This window comes from Sylvia atricapilla, chromosome 7 (assembly GCF_009819655.1).
Source record: "Sylvia atricapilla isolate bSylAtr1 chromosome 7, bSylAtr1.pri, whole genome shotgun sequence".
In the NCBI taxonomy this organism is placed as follows: Eukaryota; Metazoa; Chordata; class Aves; order Passeriformes; family Sylviidae; genus Sylvia; species Sylvia atricapilla.
Genome location: NC_089146.1, coordinates 27,394,700 through 27,416,586, shown reverse-complemented (window position 1 = coordinate 27,416,586; position 21,887 = coordinate 27,394,700). Strand labels below are relative to the sequence as shown.

Genomic DNA, 21,887 nt, shown 5'->3' with positions numbered 1-21,887 from the left:
AGCTCCACTCAGGAGGGAGGATTGATGGCATGTTTTTCCTTGTAGTAACAAGGCTGTAACATGGCTTTGCTCCATGTTTTGCCTTGGGGGTCATTTGCTTAAGTAGCTCAGCTCCTTCCCCTAATACAATTGGATTAACTGTTTGTGAGGAGGAGATTCTGTGGAGGCAGTAAAATACAGGAAGTAACCTGCCCATGGAAGTAGGTAATCTATGGTAATTACTATACATAGTAGGACAACTACCCAAGGTATTTCCTTTTATTTTCTCTGTGCCTATTTCCTATTTCAATGTCTTGCTTCATCTACATTCCTGCTACTTCTCCTTGAAAATTGTAAGAGGGCAAAATTAAGGATAGCTATACAAAAGGTGTACTTCTTCAAAAGATTTAAAGAAAGAATAAGTAAAGCCTTATTCATTTCTATACTTTGAAAGGTGAAAATGGAATCATAATTCCCTGTAAAATCACTGTATCACTGGGATGACAATGAGAATGAACTGATAAGACCCTTCAAATTAATTATTTCCTGAGAAAGCATTTCCCATGCTCCTTATATTCTTTTGTGACAGTAAAATTGGTATTTTTCAGTGATCAGCCTTTTTTCAGACTTTCAGACTTTTCAGACTTTCCATTGAGTTGGAAGGTAAGGATTTGACACAGAGAGCATCTTACCTTTCTTTCCCCTTTTCTGCCTGAGCACACTGAAACATAACCAGGATCACATAACCTTGGGCTGGTTCGTGTTGTCTCAACTAAATTGGGAGCTCCAGGAGTGTTTGAGGCTGCCCCAGATCTTTGCATAACGCTCTCTTATCTGTGGTCCTGTCTTGGTCTTCTCTTTTTCTGCCTCCACAGACAGCATTTCCATGTGTCTTCCAGCACAAGCCAATAGCAGCTCAGAAGCCCTGAATATCCTTCTGCTTCCTTCACACTTGAAGGAAACAACCACTTTTCTACTTCTTTCTTTCCCTTGCTCCCATTCAAGAAAAAAGTTGAGGCTCCAGGTGTTGCATTTCTGTGCAGGTGTCATGCCACAGCCTGATCACCTGACCTAACACACAACAGATTGTACTGAAGTTTTAGAATAGACACACATAGTGGTTATGCCATGGATTTTTTTGAAAAGCAGAATCTGGGAAGGAAAAAATTGGTGGTGTTATGCAAGCAAATATGGTGTGTGTCATCTGCCATTTTCACAGGCATGAGAGAGAAATGCAGCCATCAGTTCCACACTCGCATGGCTTTTGAAACACTGCTACACAATTTATACCAGCCAAAAGAGTTCTTTATAGAAATTCTCTTCCATTCTTGTGTGAATTTGATGAGAACTCCTTTTTTTCTTTCAAGATTTTATTTAGATTTACGTAAGGTTATTTGAAGGGGAAAAGAAGGCCAACTGCACTGTTATTTATAGTGATTAATAGGGCCATTTAGAAGTTGTTTGAAATTTAGATTGCACTGTTTATCATTTACAGTTGTGTGGGCTAAGGTAATGATTCCATTATTCTAATCTATGAGCAATATCTAGCATCTTACGTTTTTTGTTCAGTTGATATTTCATTACAGAATTTGAGATATAAATCAGGAGCAAGATACATGCATGAAGTTTAAATAGAAATGAGACCTTTTAAAGTGACATACGGGTACAGATTAACTTCATTATAAGCAGCAAATGAAATAAATATATATCACAAGTAATGTGCCATCTGTTATGGTTGGAACACCTTTTAGTGCATTTCTTCTTACTGTGGCTTTTTATTGTAGAAAAGGAACCCAGTGTGACAAGATTTCAGTAATACTACCAGTCCCTTTTCAGTTCATTGGTTAAAAACTATTTTACCCATAATCGCTTCAACTATTTACTACAGCAGCAGCATTTTCAAAAAGTTCTTTTATATCTAATATTGATTATGTGTGCTTTCTTTTCACTTAAATTGTAACAAAATATAAAAACTATTTAGGTGTGAGATTAAAGTGTAGAAATGGTGTTATGCTTAACTTTTTCACTGAAATAGTTGTATTGAATTTCAAATTTTATGCCTGCTGAAACCTATAGGAACAACTTTTTCTTTTTGATCTTTTGCTGTGTTTGACAAATGTTTATATTACACTTCTGCATTTTTTTCAAGTGCTATCTTTAAAATCAATAACTCTGAAATTCAGAATCTTTAGCAACACCTAATTTTTGGGAAAGCTATTGCTCATTTTGAGAGTTTCCTGATACAGAGTCATGGTGAAGTCATCCTTATAATGTCTAGCTGTAGTTTTCCTCATCCATAGATCTTAAAAAAGGATAGTCATTCACCTGTCTGCCAGCAGCAAGCTTACATACTTAAATTAGGACTCTTACACTCCTATTTTCTCTTTATAGACAGCAGAAAGAGAGAGGCTTTTCCAAGGCTTTATTGAGAGTGCTTTGACTAGAGTAGGAGCCAGGCTTAAATTGGGTTCCTAAAGTCAGGTGATGTGAATGACCCCAAAGTGCTTTACTGAAATGGAACAAATACTGTTATCTTCCTTTTCAAGATGGGAAAAATAAAACTCAGAGATGAAGCGATTTGCCCAAGAACATCAGGAAGCCAGAAATTTAATCTCTGTTTCCTAAGGCTCAGTCTGGGGCTCCAGCCAAAAGGTGCCAGGTTCTCTGGCCAGTATTCCTCAAGTGCTTTCCAATAAACAAATGATGAGGCCCTGCAGGTGGCAGGGAGAGCTGTAGATACATGGGAAAGCTTTATCCAAGCTACACAGAACCATTTTGCAAAACCTTTGGATTATCTGAAAAATACCTCACCGTGCCTCTTCCCAACTGTCAGCCCCAAGGGACTGCTTGTGGGAGGATCAACGGACTGGAAAGATCCAGAACTGTGTTCATAGTACATACACACCTCTTCTGCCCTTTCTCACCCTGCCATCAAGTTGTTATAAGTTCACTGCCTCTGCAGTTGCAAATATGTCCATTAAATAATAAAAACTTAACCTGGCATAACACTGGGTCACAGATGGGGTAAAGTCTGTGTTCCCAGACATAGAGAAAGCTGAAATAGGAGCAAAGACAGAGAAAAAAATTCCACATACATTATGAATTGTTTGAAAATGGAATGGGGATTTTCTTGCCTTTCATTATCTTTTTAAATGCCATATGTAAGAATTTTTCTAAAAGCAATCCTGAGTTTAGGTGGATGGTTAAGGGTGGAGAAAGATAAAAAAGAGTGTTTGAAAAGGAAAAGAAGCCTCATGTGGCCATGAGAATTTGGGCAGACCTTCTGTAAAGCAAAGGAGTAACTTGAGTGATACGAAAGGTGAGGGTGAGAATTTTGGAGGAAGGGGAACAGACTATGCCTGCTCCAGAACCCAACCATGGAAAAACAGCCACAGTGGATAAAGGGTGATGAGCAGCAGAAGGAGAAGACAAGAGACCCTCAGAACTAAGGATAAGATGTGAATCAGTTCAACAGTTGCATAAATAAACCTTTTGTTGCTGTAGGATGTAAGGTGGTCTGACTTCGGTTTTCCTGGAAGAAGTGGAAAAGAGAGCACACTGTGGATTGGTTCTGAAGGAGCAAACACCCCCTGCCATTTGGACTCCTACGGCTGCAACTTAGTGTTGCAAGTACAAGGAAGGTAACAAGTGTACATACATAGAGCAAATATAAGGGAGAATTATATTGTGCATAAAGTTAGTTTTGGACTCTTTTAGGTCCAAAATTATAGGTCTCAATTATTTTAGTTTTCTGAGTTCTCAGTGATTGAAGAGCATTATAATTGTTCTACAGGAAATGGCAGAACTTCAGGGTGTTTTTACTGGGTTGTGGAGTTAACACTATTTTCTAGCCTGTGTGTCATATGGTCCAATTATAAACACTTTAATCTTCCTAGTAGTTATGAATTCAGGAATTTGGAATTAGGAGATAAAAGAGTTAAAAGTAAAAAGCCCCCAAACAAAAAAGAAATAAACTACTTTAGACTTTTACAATATTGTCTGTGCAAGAGACTATAATAGCCTGCTAGAATTAATTTAAAAGGGGACCATCAGGATGGGAGCAGCCAGCTGTGAGCAAAGTTGAAAGGGACATTTAAGGCTCCAAACTCATTTGGGAGCATGTGGCTGTTGTATCTTTCTGCCTGTTTGCATGCTGTCTTTTTTTTTTCCCCATTCTTTTTTTTCTCTTTTCCTTGCATATTGGCCTCAGGGTTGGTGGGGTTTTTGTTGTTGCTGGGGTTTTGGTGGGGATTTTTTTTTTGTTTGGTTGGTTGGTTTTTGTTGAGGTTTTTTTTTGGTTGGTTGGTTGGTGGTTTTTTTATTTGGGTTTTTTGGTTTTTTGGTTTGTTTGGTTCTGGGTTGTTGTTTGTTATTGCTAGGGTAGTGCTAGAGTCCCAGAACAAGTTGCACATACTTTTTAGGTTTGATAGTACAGAGTGGAAAGAGTAATTTGCTAGGGGGTTTTCAATAGAATTAATTACTCTGCCATTTTATAGAACAGTAAGGTCCTGGTGGTGGTGGTGTGTTTAAGGTGCAGGATTGGAAGTCAGGTGTGTTGCCTACTAGCTGGGCAGTGCCACATGCTGACTGGCTTTAAGGCCTGAGGTAATTGAGTTTGTCATCATCTTATCCCTAAGAAGGGCAACTCTGTGTAGGGTTTCATTGATGTTTGTAAACAGCCTTGAGGTCCTTGGCTGGATGTGCAGCAGAGACACTCAAGAATCTCCCTCAGCACTGCTGTGCTGCAGCCAGTCCTGCAGACTTCAGATCACATCAGTAAGCATTGTGCATTGAAGTCCAGACATTTCAGTGAACTCAAGAGCCAGAAATATCAGTGAAAACCATGACTTAAATGCCATAATCTTCTAAGGATCCACTTAAATACTGGGTGTACTAAATAAGTACAGTGATGTAGCAGACACAATACCTGCCAAGCCTCTTTGATCTCTACCTTCAGATGTTGAACTCGAGCCAGAGTTTCAGCATCATGCAGCAATTTTGTCCACCTTCCCAAGGCACTTCCTTTCCCTCAAGTAGACCAAAATCCTTTTTCCTCTCAGGGAAAGAAATCCAAACCCTTTGCAAAGCCTGAAAAGACAAAGTTGTTTTCCTCTCCAGAACAAAGCCTTTAAATAGATTGCAAACTTCCACAAGCTTGTGAATCCTGTGCTTCTTCAGAGCGGAAAGATTCCCTTTTGAGACTCACAAACAAGACAGGCTTTGTAACAGAATATAAGCTTATGCTAAACTTAAATAGATTTGCCTTTGCAGGAAAGCCAGGGACAACTCCTTAGCCCTTTGTTGCTATCTTGAATTTCCTCCTTGCATCCCTCAGGCTTCTTAATTTTTTTGCTTTATGATATTGCTTTGTCATGAGCCTGCAGGATTAACCCTGAGCCTCCTAACCTAGTCATTCTCTGCCCCCTCAGAGGATCTAGCTTGGAGGGCAAAATAAAGTTACAATAAGGCTTAAGTTTCAGAAGTGGTTTTATGCTTGCATCCAGCAGTTGCTTTGGTAATTACCAAGAAATATCAGCAGCCTATGGCACTTGCATCTGTGCTGGTCTCTGTACTTCTGACTGTCCTGCTATTCCTGTCTCCTCTGTTCCTGTCCCTTCTGGTTTTGTGCCATTTTGTTGTTTTGCTCCCATTTTCAGATCTGTGTCTTAGAACTGACAATCAGAAGCAGTAAACAAAACTCAAGAAGTGAGTGTCGAGGGAAAAGACACAAAGAAAAGCCCTTGCTAGAGTCCAAGACAAAGAGAAGAGCTACATAAGCTCTCCAGCTGTGCTGTAAAGTGCTGCCTTTACTTTCCTATTGCTTAGTGAATTGGTCATGTTGCATTGTTTGTCTGACAGCTCTTAAATGTAATGAATGTGTATTCCTCTCTTTGTGTATTCCTCCTGGTTATTTCTATCACCTAAAGTATGGCCATATAAAACTTCTATTTCTAAATACTATATGTGCCCGCTAAGATATTTCATTTATAATACCCATAAAACTGGCACCAACAGTTCTGGCATATTCTTTTTTTCTCTTTGATTTGGTCTGTGTAAGTGAAATAGAGACATTAGCTCCTGAGGACAAAGTGTGGTCTCAGCTCTGCTTGGCCTTGCACTATGGTGCATTCATGTTCTTCTTTGAGCACGTAGAGAGCAACCTGGCATGAGTTCTACCCTCATATAGAACTACCCTGCCCTGCTCCATCTGGCATTTAGTCACACCAGTAAGTTCTTAAATGCACAACCAGCCACATTTTCATCATGTGGTACTGATAACACAAAAAAATACAGATGTTTAAGGATGATTATGTCTATGGATCTATCTGGTTTTTAGTTATGCCATCTTTGGCATGGGAACATGAAGGTGATTTTTACTAAGAATGGGGGGTTTCATGACTAACAGCCACGTAAGAGCTGCAGGAAACAGAAGATAATGTCTATACCCTTTTAGTATTGGCATCCTAAACACACAATGCCCTCCTTTCAAAACAAATACAGATTTCGAAAGCTTTTCATTCAGTGAACAAAAATACATTGTCTGTAACAAAACTATTTCCTCTAGTTTATAGAGCAGTTTTTAATACTCTGAGCATCTGTAAATGCTACATGTAAAAAGGAGGAAGAAGAAACCAGATGGGAGAGGGTTTTTAAATTTTATTTTATCTGCCTTTAAAAATGATTGGTGAGAAGCTGTAAATCTTTTCAGTTAAAAAATTAAAAAGTGGAATATTTTAAAAACACTTTCAGAAGACAGCCTGTAAGCACTGGCTGTGTTCTCACTGCGTAGGAGATTCACACAGCGAGGCAGATTTATGTTTTATTGAAAACCTTGCTACTGCCTTTAGTTCTTTGCTGCAAGTGACATGCACTGAATACATTTTTATCTTCTCTCTATTTTCAGGAAGAGATGGCACCTTTTCCCACCTGGTGACACCAGTTTCCTTTATCCTACCAGGATCCCTTATGAGGAATCCAGCATATTCAGCAAAGTCAACATTGCCAACCCTGATCTGAAACGCTTTCCCGAGTTTAGGAACTCAACAGCCCATGTTGTTACACTCAGTCCAGGACAGGTACCACTTACATACGAGCTTTATATTACTTAATATTCTATTTAACTGGCTAATTAAGGGCTAGGAAATCTTAACAAATTGACTGTGAAGCTTCCCTCTTCCTTCTCTCCGCATTCAGACTTTATAGATTTCTTTCAGCACAGGAACTTTCTTTGCTGACAGTTACTTGCCTAGACTTTTTGTACAAAAACTGCAGACATTTGGAGAGCTAGTTCAATCAGCTGCCTGATTCCATACAACTACCTTTTTTGCAACCATCTCAAATCTGTCTACTCCAGAACTTTCTTGAACTCTGACCTGTCTAGTCTGACAGCAGTATGTTCCATAAAATGCATTTGGTTAATAAGTATATAGAGCTAGTAAAGGAACTCGTGTTTTGGTAGTGAATAGCCTTCTTGTGTTGCTTTAATAAATACTTTAATGATGATACTTGCATTTAGAGTGCACACCATTCACCAGTTTCATGGTGCTTTAAAGGGCTGTGAGGATGTTTTTAATCCTGCTTTACTGAGAAGGTTCGACTGTAAGTGCCTGGCTTACAGTCACACAGGCAGGCAGCAGCAGTGTGAGAGTTGGGCTCAGGACTCTTGATTCCCTGTCTCCTGCTGTAAATAGTGTCCTTCTTTATTTAATCAACAAGGTCTGTATTTGGAGTGTGAATTACCCTTTTTCATTTGTTCAGCCATGCATGTCCTTGTGATGCACTGCTGCACATCTCAAACTGTCAGGCCCTTCCGAAGGAATTTTGCAATGATCATTGCTAAGACAGTGGAGTTGCTGCTTCTGGAGCCCTTTCACCATTCTCCTACCAGATATTGTCACCTCTTTTGACCTGCCAGCTCAACAACTTGTATGAGCATTCCCCTGTCCCTAACTGGCAAACCCAGCTGCCTGCAACAATTTAAAGAATGGATTTTTGCTAATTAAGGTAATGACGAGGAGGCAGAGTGGGGCAGGTTAGTAGCTTCCAACAAAGGATTATACCCATCAACTGGAAGTATATGGTCTGCAGTTGGTACAGATGCAAATGGGGAATCTATGATCAGCCTTTACTGTTTGCACTACATTAGATCATACTAATAATCCTAAAGCAAATCGTTAGTTTCACATTCAGCACTTTGTAAGGTTGCAGGAGTCAGTAATTTGAAGCACGAAGAACAAATTTTTACTATTGATAAAAATGCCACATCCATTCAGCACTGCGTTATCCCTGATCCCCAATACTATTTGAATTTATAATCTCCTTTGCAATGATCAAGTGTACTAGTGAACCTTTAATATGATCTTAATTTTAATTAGGCTTAAAGCAATTACAAATTAATCTTGCTAGGAATAAAGATCTTGAGCCAGCTCAGTAATACAATTTGTCTGCATTGCCATGAAGGAGATACTGTTTGGATTTCTTGTGGGGGAATGTAATGTAGAAGCAGTGATGGAGCAGTGAGATGTTGCCTTCATCCATTTTATCAGTGCCTTCTGTGTGGTGCTTGCCAGCCTCTCATGGAGAAGCTTTTGGGGCAAGTGGCTGGGAACTGCTGCCATTTGATGGAGAGGAAAGGAATGACCTAGAAGAACTCCTTTATTAACAAGGGAGAGGATTCCTAAAAAATGTCTTGATATGTGCTTAACAGTGGTTTTCACATAGAATTAGCCCAATTACTGCAGAATTTGTAGGCATCTTTATTTTGTGATAATATGCAGCATCTCCACTCATTCCCAGAGGGTATGCAGAACATTTTGCATTATTGTAACAATAAAAGGCTGAAAAAATGAAGACAAAAGGTGTTCTTAGGTATTCAGGAGAGCAGCTGCATGTATGGTGAGTGCAGCTTTGAATATCAAAAACTTAATGTGTCTAATGCCACCTTCTGGTCAATGTTTGCTACCAGCCATTTTTCTACACCCTTTCTGCCTGAAAGCAGAATTCCTTCTTGTAACATTGTGCCAGTGCACAGAGTGTACTTCAGTTAGATCCTTTGTGCCCTTCCACTGCACTGTTCAGAGGTGAACCTCTGTTATGAATTTTGGTAGCTGAGACTTAAGGTTTTGTAATGTTTCATCCTGTACCTGACCACTGGCTGTCAGCTGCATTTTGACAGACATGAACTCTGGTTATACATTAGTGATCTGTTCTGAAACAAATTATGAAAACATTCAGATGTCAAGCTTACTCAAATAGGCAGCTGAGTAGTTGAAGGGATTGCAGCAGTACATGACTATATCCACTACATCCATTAAGTTACAAGCTCAAGTTGTGTCACACAAATGTAGGGGTTCTTTATAAATGTTTGGACCTGGTCACCTATGTGATGCAAAGTTGAGGACTAAGTATGGAGCAGCATTTCTAGTAACACCTTGATTCTTTTCTCAAATATACAAATGCTCCGTAAAAGATGAGAAATAGGACGAAACTTATCTGTTCTAGTATCTTCTACCCATGCTCTGGGACAAGTGTTAAGGGCGTTAGGGATTTGTTACCCTCACCTTAAATCCTGTTCAGGACAGGTGTCCCATCTGCCATCAGTGGCACCTGGCACCTCAACAAGGTGGTTCATCCTTCCTGTCTCACACAATTACAGTCCTGCAGGAACATTCATCCCACATTGTCCTTCAGCACAGGCTATAGAAGGAGCCTACGTACATAGATGCTTAACTTTTTTGATGATTAAAAATAGGAGAGTTGAACAGCACCTGCAAAGGCTACAAAAAAACTGAGATGCTGTACAAGAATAAAATCATTGATCATTATTTCCTGTGCTCCACTTCTCACTGATTTCTGGCTTCCTTCCTGCTCACTAATGTAATTGCTCTTAATCCATCTCCCTGTTAATCCATATCCAGATAACTAGACAGTGGTAGAGGGACAACGAAGTGCAGCTGAGTTTATCTGAAAGTGTGGAGAGCAAACAGCTGCCACTCTGGGCTCCCAGGAGCAATCCCATTCCCTCTCTTGCTACCCCAGACAGGTGCTTGGAGTCAGTGCTTCCCTGCCCTGTGCCCCAGTGCAGCCTGGAGCCAGAGGAGCTGCAGTGCAGAAATGCAAGGAAAGGCCTCACTGAGATAGTCAGAGGCACACTGAGACTGAGAAGGATGCCCTCCCTCTGGCCTTGAAAAAGACTGTAATTGGATGGGAAAAAAAGGATTTTAGAAAAAGATGAACGTTCTTGCTTGCTGGTTCTCACCATGGTCTGCTGCTCGGAAGCTCCCCTCCCCTGCTTCTCCTTTCTCCTTACCTGCTTTCTCAAAGTCTAACACATTTGTGTGGCCCCAAATACAGTTGTCACTCAGTTCCTGTGTTTAGCTGCAGCATTTTCTCTTTCTGTGCTTCTGCTGCAGAGTCTAACACACCATGGGATCCTGCTCAGCAGTAGAGCTCCCAACAGTGCAGGTAAACCTCTGACTTCTAACCTAACCCTGAGCAAGAAGAAATCTTCATGAAGTCAGGGAGAGATTTCCCTGTGTGCTGCCTTTAAAGAAGGTGTGTGAGAACGTCAGATTGGGCTTAAAGTGGGAAACAGCAGAACACACAGTCCAGATAGCCAAGAAAAATATAACTGACACCAAAGTTTTAGTGAGCCAAGAAATGGAGTAATTCAAAGGCAGTGTAATGTTCCAGCTCTAAGTATACAAAATACTTTTTAAAAGGGGTTACAGTAAAAAAAAAAAAAAAAACTACTTTTGCTGGAGAAGAATTTTAAGTTATTTTACTAAAAGCGAATTCAGAGTTGGCCAAAGCATTATGCATAGTAGATGGTTGATAATTCAGTTCTGGGGAAGGAATAAAGAGTTTTCATGTGGGAGGCTGCAGAGCTGGCCCCACGTCACCCCATAGAGAAAGCAGACAACCCAACCCAACCTCAAGACACCAGAACTAACATCTCCATCACAGAAGCAGCAGAAGAGTCTATGAGCTGAATTTATGCTAGGATTGGTGATAAAAACACTGTTCAACCTGCAACACATGTGGAGAACCCCATGAATGCCTCAAGAGCCAGGCAAACCAAAGGTCAAAGCTGCAAGTTCCTGACTCAACTTCTCCACCTCTTCCTTGAGCTTCCCTCATTCTCACCTGGGTCACTATGGACATGGCCTGATACAGCCCCACTCCCTCCCTCTTCACTGTGCCCTTCCCCATGGCTGTGCCCATATTTCTGACTCCAGTCACCCTTGGAGCTCTGTTTCAGTAGATGGGAAGGCCCCAGGACGGAGGAGGGAGGCAGGATGAGAAGCACCTTCCAAGCACCAGGGCAGCCAGGCACCAGCTGGGATGAGGGATAGGCTGGGGCAGCAGCACTCACACAGAATCCTCAGGTGGTTCCCACAGAACTGACTGTGCCTGCACCTACTTCATTTTATTTTTCATTGCCATGGTTGCAAACACTTCTGGGATTTCCTTGGGTCCCCCTGGGGCTCGATGTCTTTATCTTCCCATCACAATGGCTTCCTTTTTGTGTGCATTTACCTAAGTATCTTTTTCTAATGAGCAGAAATTTCTTGGTATAATATTTCACTTCAGGGCATACTTTCTTTTTGAAGCAATTCCACCTTTGCCTTACCTTTGCACTGTATCAAGTTAATCATGTCCACTGAGAATTCAGACCTGCTCTGTTCTCTGTGCTGTACAAGTCTTCAGCATTGCTCCACTTGCTCTCCCAACTGTTCCTTTGGTTTCTCTCCTCCCATTACAGCATCTCATTTTATCTTTTCTGGGACTTCTGTCCTACTTTAACTTCATTTGCTATATTTGGCTGTCACTAGCCTAAATATTAAAATTATCTGATTGGTTACTGTTTAGATCAGTATCTTCCCAGCACTAATAAAGTTAGATAAGTTCTGTAGAAAGCAGGCTAGCACAAGATTATCTCCTAGCTTGGAGTAGTTCTCTCTTGCTATTGCACTTTACATTTTCCCTGTAAAATATTTTCTGCATTTGTGTGTTGTTTCACTGTGGCTTACTTTCACATTTCCTATAGGAATGTAGCTAAATCTATGTCCCATAATCATAAAGATATGTAAATCTGTTTTATTTAATTGTGGAATTGATCATTAGAGACAGCAGTGGGGTTTTTTTTTTTGTGTGATTTCTTTTTGTTATGTGTATATTTGCTTCTAATTTGAAAACCTAGAATAATACTTGTAAACATAGAAGAGTCCTACCTCTTTCCTTTCAGGGTTGTTGGGTTTTTTTGAATTTTGGGGGCTTTTTGGTCTTGTTAGTTCTCTCTTGCCAGCTGTATTTTTTTTTTGTTTTAATTACCTTTTTCCATTTCTTCATCTTCCCTTAAGTTTTGGTCCTTTTGCTTTTTGATAATTTTCTTGTTGCTATAAATCCTCATTTTAACAAGCATAAGCTTGTTCAGCAATAAAAGAGGGAGAGCAAGTGTCTTTATGGACCCTCTTTTGTCTATTTGAGTCAGAGTTCTGTAGCTCTTCTATAAACTGCATCAGCAAACAGTGCCAGCTGCAGAAAGACACGACTGTGCAGTCATTACCCTTAACCTGCTGGCAAGGGAAATCTGATTAGTCTCTAAAGGACCAAGTCCCTCCTCTTTGGTTTGAAAAAACAGGACAAGTTGGGGGGATTGTATTTTCCTTCTGGCTGTACCTCCTCTCTCCAAAGCAATTCTGTCTCCATTTTGCAATGTGAGTCATGTGGAGCCAGCACGTTCCATGCCTAATTTCCTTCCTGGTTTTCCAGGCAGCATCTCTTTCTGAAACATTTATACACTTCCCTTAATTAGTCTCTTGCTCCTGTTCCCTTGCTACACAGTCCCTGTGCACCAAATCCCCAGTGTCTTCACCCACTTCTCCAGCACACTGGAAGCTCACTGTTCCCACACGAGGCTCACAGGAAGGATCCTGTTGTTGCAAATGGCTGCTAAAGGAAGCTCTGCTTTCTTCTCTGTAAAACGAAGTTTTACAGGGCTCATCATTACCCCTGGTCACTTGGAGGGCACCCAGATTCTGTAGCAGAGTTCAGTAAGATCCTCTATAGAGCAGATGAGCGTTTGGGGGAAGGGGGTGTTGGTGTATGATTTTGCAGTCAGTGAAGCTGGCAAACACTTCCTTACAGATAAACCCATTGCTGCTAATGCAACTGCACTGTTCATTTTAAGTGGATGTTTCCTTGATAAAAAACAAAACTCTGAAACTTGTTCAGGGTAGGAAACATGTTTTGGCTGCAGTCTGTAGGGTTTCATACACTTATATGTCAGGACTAACTAGTGATATTTTTAAATAATGACCCTCCACTGACTGCCTTCCTTTTCTACTCTGTGTGCTGTACTGGATTAAAGAATAATTTCCAAATGTTTTTGACCTTTGGAGAGCCAGTGCTTTTTTTTGTTTGACTTAAATTGAAGCCTGTGGAGAATATTTTGTCATCTGGCCCAAAAAAGGAGAGTGTTCCAAGAGTCCTGTACGTGTTTGCAGGGCTGGTGCCATTGTTTCCTCCACAGACATTTTCTCATTAGCCGTGTTTTGATAAAATGAAGCACAGGGCTATCTGGGTAGCAGAACATTCTTCTAAGTAATTTGTGTCTACCAAGAGAAAGAATTGTCTGCAATTCAGATACAGATCATTGCTTCACTTTCCCCATTGTGAAGTGTATATTTTTATCTGTCTCTGACCATTTTTATAACTTGTCAAAAAATATCTTTTATGCTTTCCTTGATAGCTCCATGTTAATCTAATGTTCAGTAATCTGCAAAGCTTGTCCTCTATCATCAAAACAACATCAGTGTCTTGTAGCATAAAAGCCATGGGTTGGAATCAATTTTATGTCACAGCTATCATCCTGATATTGTTGTAAAGCTCTGATCTAAACTAGATTGTTCCAGAAATCATTACATTTTCTTCTAAAAGCCTATCTACTAAAAGTGACAAATTTAACACTGATGATTATTTACCAGAATTAAAGCTGTATTTTCTCACCTAATCACCTAGATGAGCATAGGGATGCCTGCTTTCTGGGGAAACCAACTGGCAGTACTAAAGGAACTGGGAAGTCTGCTCAGCTGGAGAGTCTACAAAAGAATTCCTGCTTGGCTGAGACTCTCTGAAGCCCTGATGTACTGCTGGTCTTTGCTTCCTTACAGCTGTTAAAGGTTTTAGACGTACTTGGGACTATATGGGAAGGAGTTTGGATGAAAGGTAGTTCTGGATCCGTGTCTATTTCTTACATGATAGTAATGACAGGGCATTTAAGTCTTGAGAAAAGGCTCTTCAAAAGAAATAAATATCACCTCTCACCTGTGTCCTTGCCTCAGTTGTCTCTACATCCCACATCACCTAACTCAAAACACTGTGTCTGTCTTCAGGCTTCTGCTTTTACCGTAATGTAATGTCTCCAATTCCAGGTCCTGCTTGTTCCAAGGCACTGGTGGCACTATGTGGAATCCATTGATCCTGTCACTGTCAGCATAAACTCTTGGATTGAACTGGTATTTTCCTTTTAACGTCCTGGGGATGTAGCACTTCCAAACACTTCTATCTCTTTCTAACCTTGCCTGCAAGGTTCAGTCCTATTGGGTGTGTTATGTTCAGAGCTGGGGAGGGAAGAACCTTTCAAGGTTCCAGATCAGAAGGCCCAGTTCAGCAGAAATCCCCTTTCATGTTTACTTCAATCAGGTAAACAATTAAACACAAGCTAAATTTTCATGCCTAGTTTCTTAAGGGCCAGCCAGTTTTGTGCTGAATAGAGAACAAAAAAATAGCAATTTCACCTCAAGGACAAGCTTATGTGCAAAGCTAAATTAGAATTTAAATCAGATTAATATGAATAGGAAGGGAGGGGAAGAGGATTTTTAAATTTTCATTCCTCTTTGATGGTTTTGGTTTGGCTGAAGTTGGATTTCCTCATGTATTTAATTAATTTTCTTTTCCCTGGGCTTAGACTTTTTTCTTGCTCATATTAAGCAGTATGTATGGGATGGTTCCAGGGATCTCACAGAATCATGGAATAGTTTGGGTTGGAAGGGAACTTTAAAGGTTGTCTAGTCCAATCACTCTGCAAGGAGCAGAGCCATCTTCCACTAGATCATCTCAATACTCCAGAAGGTTTTCTGATTGACATTACTTTATTATTAATTCTAGGTTAATATTAAAAAATAAAACCTTCTGAAATGGCCCGTGAAAGCTGCCTCACTAAAATACTCACTGCCTTTTTCTTTTTTCCTACTTCTAAAACCTATATTAGACTGGAAATCTGCAGGGGAAAGAACACATGCCTTCAGCTGCTGTTCCAAGACTACACAATGCATTTCTCATACCAACATCAAACCAAGCAGAGCAGAGGAACTCACTTGGGTATTTCCCTCATGGAAAAATTTTCAACATGAAACGTGTGTATTTAGCAAGGACAGCAGCCCACAGCCCAGACCAGGCTCTTACATAGCCCCAAGTGCAGTCAGGCTGTTTCCAGTGCCAGAGAAAGCACCAATTATATTGCAGAGCAGCCACTCAGGCCTGCCTTGAGTTTGAACCTTTGAGGTAATTCAGAGGGACTGGCCATGTGCCCAGGGCTTGGGAAGGCCCTGATGTCACCACACACACTTGTGCCCTAAGCTGGCCTCCCAAGTTGTCCCTCTCTGGATGGGATCAGCTTGGCTGGTAACTCCCAGGTGCTGGGGTGTGGCCAGAGAATTTCTAGCTGTTCATATGTGTCGCAAAAAAACCAGTGGAGCTAAACTCCACTTTTCTGTCATAAAGGCTTGCAGAAGTCACCAAGATCCTGTTTGGTGACAGCAAGAGTCAGTGGTTGTGTGGCATCATAAGCAGAGGAGTGTTTGCTGGATCTGGCTAATAAATGACACACACCCTCCCCAAATATCAGTATCTGCCATGAGCAAATGTGGCCATTGCAGCCCAAGTGAATGTTCCTGACAGAAATCATCCCTGCAGATGATGATGCAGCATTGTTTGTTAGGTGTTGGGCAGTCCATCTATAAAACAAATTCTGACATGGATTCTCAAAGACAATTCTGAGAATATTTGCATTACCAAACCAAGCAGTTCTTGCTTGCAGCTGTTGCCAGCTGCTTTCATATTGACAGATGTGAATCACACCAACAATTACAGTCCCAGTGAAACCATTAATTATATTGGCAAGAGTTTAGAGTAGAAATTTAATTTGTTTTCAGCTGGATGTGAGCTACCCAAAAGTATTCCTTGCTTTCTAACATCCTGTCATGCAATCAGTACAGCCCTGTTATTCAGCAGGCCACAAAGAATACAAAGAATGCAACACCTTAAATAATTTCCACATGTAGATACCAAACTCTGTATTTTGATGGGTTTTTTATACAAGGCTGTAAAAAAAGCCAAGCATCCAAACCCACATAATGCCAAGAGCACTTCCCCCTACTTCTATCCCAAATTCTGTTTAGGTTTCCAGGACAAATTGCTGCCTTCAGCACTCATATTAGCCAGATGTATGGTTTGCTTGACAGGTTCCCTGGAACCACAGTAAAGACTGATCAGGGCTGTGGGTTGTATCTTCCCTCCAAAATTAACAGATGTAAGCATCTCAATTAAAGCAAACTTATGCATCGACTTCTAGGTACTTGTCATTGAGATAACCAAACCACCATCCTGTTTGGACACTCCACCATTCCTTCCAGATAGAAGAAACTCAAATGGGAAAGAAAGCTAAGGGGCTATAACGTTTTGTTCTGCTATCCTAACCTAGCTAATATCCAGCTATCCAAGGGGGATGATGCAGGGAGTGAAGGCATGAAACAAAGATCCTGTTAGTAAGTTAGTTTTTAGTTTTGCAGGAGAGCTTTCAGAGCAAACATGCTTTTCCTTCTGGTGATGTTCGAAAGTGCAGCAGTTTGTCAGCTGCTGTTATATGATAAAATATTTCCTAAATTTCCTTAAGATTCACTTTTGTGCTTGTGTAGCCCCTAGATAGCTGCTGCTTTGCTGTAACATCATGTGTGTTTTAATTGCTTAAATTAGACATAATATGTAGATATAAAAATGTGCTATGTACTTCTATGGCTCTTCTAGTCCTAAAGAGCTGTTTAAATACATACATTAATTAAATGCTAATATTGCGTTGTGATTTCAAGCACCAGATTCAATTAACAAAACACTAATAAGGGAAAAGATTGTATACACATACTATTTTTTGCAAATCCTTATTCAGATGAGCAGTCACACCAAAGCCTGTGCTGTCACCTGTCTGGGGGCTGTACACAGGAAGAGAGTCTGAAACCTTCCGCTGACTTCATATACATGAGTGTGGCTTTCAAACTAAGGCCATCGATGTTTTTCCTAAGATCTTTCAGCTTTCTGCAGAGACCCATGAGCTAACCTATCTCCCAAAACCTTCTGTTCCCTTGAGGCAGGATGCAGATCATGAAGCCCGTGTAGAAGAGGCAATAACTCGAATGCTGGTATGCGCCATAAAATCAGCAGAAAATCCCAGTGATGAAGATCTCTGGCTAAATCCCACAGAGGTAAGTTCTCTACTGCTCCCATTATAGCAGCAATAACAAAGAATTACTGACATTTTGCTTAGCTCCCCCTGAGTCTTTATGCTGCTTTGAGAAAAAGAATTTTAAGTTCCATCCTTTCATGTAGCAAAAGTAATTCATGGAAGATAATCATGCAAGGCTGAAATGAAACATGTCTCCTTTTAACTGCATGTATTCTGGGTGTTTTCTTAGGTTGAGGCAACATCCCATGAGATCAATCTTCAGTACCTGAATAAAGCAGTGTCTGCATACCTCAAGTGTCAGGAGACAAGTGTGTCAGGACAGGCATGCTCCAGCAGCACTGGTGCAAAGCAGAGGACAAATGCCTCGTGCAAGAGGAAGAGAAGGGAGGTTGGCTGTGAACCAGAGAGCTGCACATCACCAGCCCAGGAATGTGACTTTCCAACACCCGAAGCAGAAGAGCTGCAGAAAATCCCTTTTGGGCCACATCTTATTCAGGTTTTACCACAGTCTCACCAAAGAAGCATGATGGGTGCAGTTGCAGTTGAAAGTGGTGGTGGAGATCTTCTCCATGAAAATGAAGGAGAACATTTTGGAAAATTACACTGCAAAAGGAAGAGATTGCTAATGAGTAATGACTGTGAGACAGCTGCACACCAAATGGATTCAGACTGCAGTCCATGCACCTCACAAACAGCCCTTTCTACCAATGACTTGTTAGACTGTCTGGTTAATCCTTGTGTCATCAGTTTAGTGGCTCAGCTGCTGTTGGAGAGAATGAGAGTGTGATGCTGGAGTGCTTTATCATTTCTGAAACAGAAATCAAACAGCAGCCTTGTTCTGAGTGTTTAAGATCTGTAATAATTGAGTGTTCCATTTCAAATAATTTTTAGGTACAGATAGAGACGGTTAATGGTTAAGTGCAGGTTGTAGTTGAGCTGAAAGAAGAATAGCTGGTTAGTGATGGCTGGGAAGAGAAAGGTGTATTTAGTCAGGGAGCTGCTCAATGCTGTGAACAAGAGGGAGCACACACAGTCACACTCCCACCGTGCTGTGCAGGTGGGATCTTCAGTGTTCTACAGCTCTGAGCTGGAAAACAAGTATGGCTTGATGATAGACAACAGAGGAAGGCTGGGACATGGTCACAGAGCAGAGGGGGACCAAGGGTGGGAGACTGATTGACTGACTGTAGACTGAAGTTCTTGACCACATTTAAAGTAAAATGGTCGAAAAGCAATCAGTTGATTACGTTAGAAATAATAAATTCAGGTAAACCTAAACCTCAGCCAAGAGACAATGCACTCACTAATGCATCTACTTCCCCCCTTCCACTAAATAACTTCAGTTTTGTCACAAAGCTCTAGGTTGGAGTGAGACAAAAGCTCTTAACAAGAAAGTAACCTTCAGCTGGTTCAGAAGCTCTTGAAGTTGGGAGATTAAGGGCCATTGGGAAGTTGCTGCTATTATGTATTTAAAGCCAGATGTGCACAGTCCCTAATGTCTAAGAAACAAAGCAAAACAGCTATGACTTTTTACCTCTTTCTCTTTACCATAACAATAAAATGTATTTTTTTTTCTTTTGGTTGTAAATGATTGCTGTACAAGATGATCCTTTCTTCAAAGGATAGTAGTCCTTGCATTTGTTTTTGAAGGCTAGGTTGTTCTTTGATTAAAAAGTTAGGGAACATGTAATATAGGCAAAAAGGTTTGTTAACTCTGAAGCTGTGCGTGGAGGCTTGAACAAAACCTGGGAAGAAAACTGCTGGCATCTTCCAGGGTGTTCTCAGCTCCTCTGATTTCTGTTTGTGGTGGCAGCAGAGGCATTTTCCCTAACTGCAGTTTCAAGAGACAGCTTCAAGGACAGCTCCTGTGAAACCTTTGCTTTTAAAATGTCTCTCTGCTTGTGTCGGCTAGAGACCAAGAAATCAGTTTCTATCATCAGCCTGTTCCCATATCCATAACCTTGCACCACCAGCCCTCCAGGTGGCATTTCCTTTGCTTGGTATGTGTTCCCTGCTAAATACATGAAGCTGTTTTCACAAAGATCACCTTCCACTAATTTATAGTTGAAAATCCTGATAGCAAAGGTGCTTTCTCTCTGCTTTTATTCAGATTGCATGTTGGCAGGGCCCTGATGAATTATGGTAAGGGCTTTAGATATGCACCAATAGATCAGAAATTCAGGAAACCTTGCCATTTCAAAAATATCCCCAAAAAAACTAATACACTTGGAAGAGGATCAAATTGAAAAGGTTCAAAGGTTCACGTTTAACAAGCACAGAAACCTTGCCCTGATGGAAACAGAGCTGTGTATGTAGTTTGCTGGAGACCCTGGCTTTGAAGAGTGGCTCTGAGTTAGTAGCAGAGGCCACACGAGCTCCATCTCTGACCCACAAATGTGCAGGTTCCAGTGTCCTGCTCGGCCCTGGTATTTGGGCTCAGACCCTGATAACACCTGTGTATGATCCTCAAAAGCAACCTGCAGGCAAGATACAATTCTCAGCAACGTGAGAAAATCCACTGTTCTTGTTTCATATCTTACACCAAAGGGTCTCAGTGGGGTTGCACCCTTGCAACCCGACCAGAATTTAATTAACAATCCTGTTACAGTCCCTGTTTGTGTGATGGCACTGCTGCAACAAAGGGATTCAGTTAGGGATCAGCTAGGAAACATCTTGGTCACCTCGCTGCCTTTAGTGATTCACCAGGCTCATAGAGCACTCTGTGGAACAGGGCAGACACGTTTTGAGGCACAGGCACATCTCAGCAGAGCTGCGTTTAGCAAGACGCTCCTCATGTCCTGCTGCTGGGCTTGCCTTTCCCAGGCTGACCAGAGAGGCTGGGACCAGCTAGAGAGCACTGCTGCTGGGAGTAGTTGCAGTGGGAAGGAGGGGATGCAAATGCTTCATTTTAATTCACTGAGCAAAAATAGTTTTGCAATAAAAGAGCTTTTATGTCTAGAACAGATAGAGATGGGGGAGGAGAAGCACAGGCAGTGAAGTGGAGGAGGAGGACAGCAGCATTATCTTCCAGACCCCACAGTGTGAACTTGCTTAGCTTAAGCTTCCCTCCCAACTCACAGATCATCTTAACATACCCCCACGAAATCCACACTGAACGTTTCATCCCTCTGTGTTCCAGATGACTGTCCTTGGGAAGGCTCACTGAACATGTCAGGGGGCTCTGTAGGACTTGCCCTGATCACCTTTGGTGCCTGTGCCAGAGGACCCGCCTCGGGCTGAGGGTAGGAGCAGCACTCTCCCAAGGCTGAGCTGTGTTCAGACTCACATCCCTCACGACTCCAACAAACCCTCTCTGTCTGGGGACAGTGACAGTTTATGCCTGTCCAGGTGCAGCCCATGATTTAAGGGCCAGGCTGTCGCCAGAAGCCATTAAGCCAAGGGGACGGGGAGAAGAGCGAGTGAGGCTGTTTAGGATGCAAGGCAAAAGCACCAGAAGGACTTTGTGTCTCAGAGGTGCAATATAAAATCTCAGTCATACACTCTGCACACAGGGGCAGAGAGAGAAATGACCACAAATTCAGCAAGTCACGTATGGCAAATGGCTTGTGCACCAGTGAGAGGAATTTATAGCTCTGACCCGAATCGCAGGATGCCGAATGCCACGATTCCTGACGCCGTTTCTAAATTCATGGCCACTGCGTGCAGAAGCTCAGACAGGTTTCTACATATTCATAGCGTTAAAAATAAATGATTTCTGATCTCTCTGGTGATAGCCTGTCTTCAAGAAGAGCAGGAACCCAGTGCTAGCCCTCTGCAACTGCAAATAGAAGCTTTCTCCCCCAAGAAAGAGTATTTCCCTGTCAGCAGTGGGCATGGCAGCAGTTGAGATCATGGCCTGGAGCCATCACTAGGGTGGTCACAGTGGTGACATGCTTGTCATCTCTGCTTTAGCTGAGTGACAGTAAGAGATGGACACCGCAGTGCCTGGTGTTGAAGTTAAAGCCTTGCTCCAGCCCAGGCCAGCCCAAGCAGCAGGATTCATCTCCCCACACACATCCAGGCTGTTCTACGTGGCTGGTGGAGACCCTGTGTGTTCCCTGCCCAGGTTTACAGAGTGGCTCCTGAGCAAACCTGTGTTATCTCTGCTGGACTGTCTGACATTGCTACTCGCTGGCCCTAAGCACCACTCTCACTGAAATGAATCTGCAAAAACCACACCCAGGTCTGACAGTCTCAGCTCTTAAGTGAGCAGGAAGGGAAAACCCCAAATAATAACATCTTCCATAGTTTCAGTCTTCTCTGGAAAACCTCCCCACTAAATTTCTCTGGGTACCTCTGGGTTTCACAGTGCTACTGCCCCTGTTTGCCTCTCTCAGAACTTCTGCTGTGGCACAATTTTCTTGATGCCACGGAGCAGCTCAGCTGC

At 41.7% G+C, this 21,887-nt stretch overlaps 1 protein-coding gene across 1 annotated transcript in view; it reads left to right on the top strand.

Annotated features, from left to right (window-relative positions):
- Positions 1 to 20,754, top strand: part of HSPBAP1 (HSPB1 associated protein 1) — a 39,389-nt gene extending 18,635 nt beyond the window's left edge. Inside the window, 5 exon segments of the mRNA XM_066323087.1 lie at positions 3,484 to 3,620; positions 6,884 to 7,055; positions 14,415 to 14,498; positions 17,409 to 17,519; positions 17,730 to 20,754. Coding sequence (XP_066179184.1) covers positions 3,484 to 3,620; positions 6,884 to 7,055; positions 14,415 to 14,498; positions 17,409 to 17,519; positions 17,730 to 18,287 — 1,062 coding nt within the window. The 3' untranslated portion in view covers positions 18,288 to 20,754.
- The last annotated feature ends 1,133 nt before the right edge of the window (positions 20,755 to 21,887 follow it).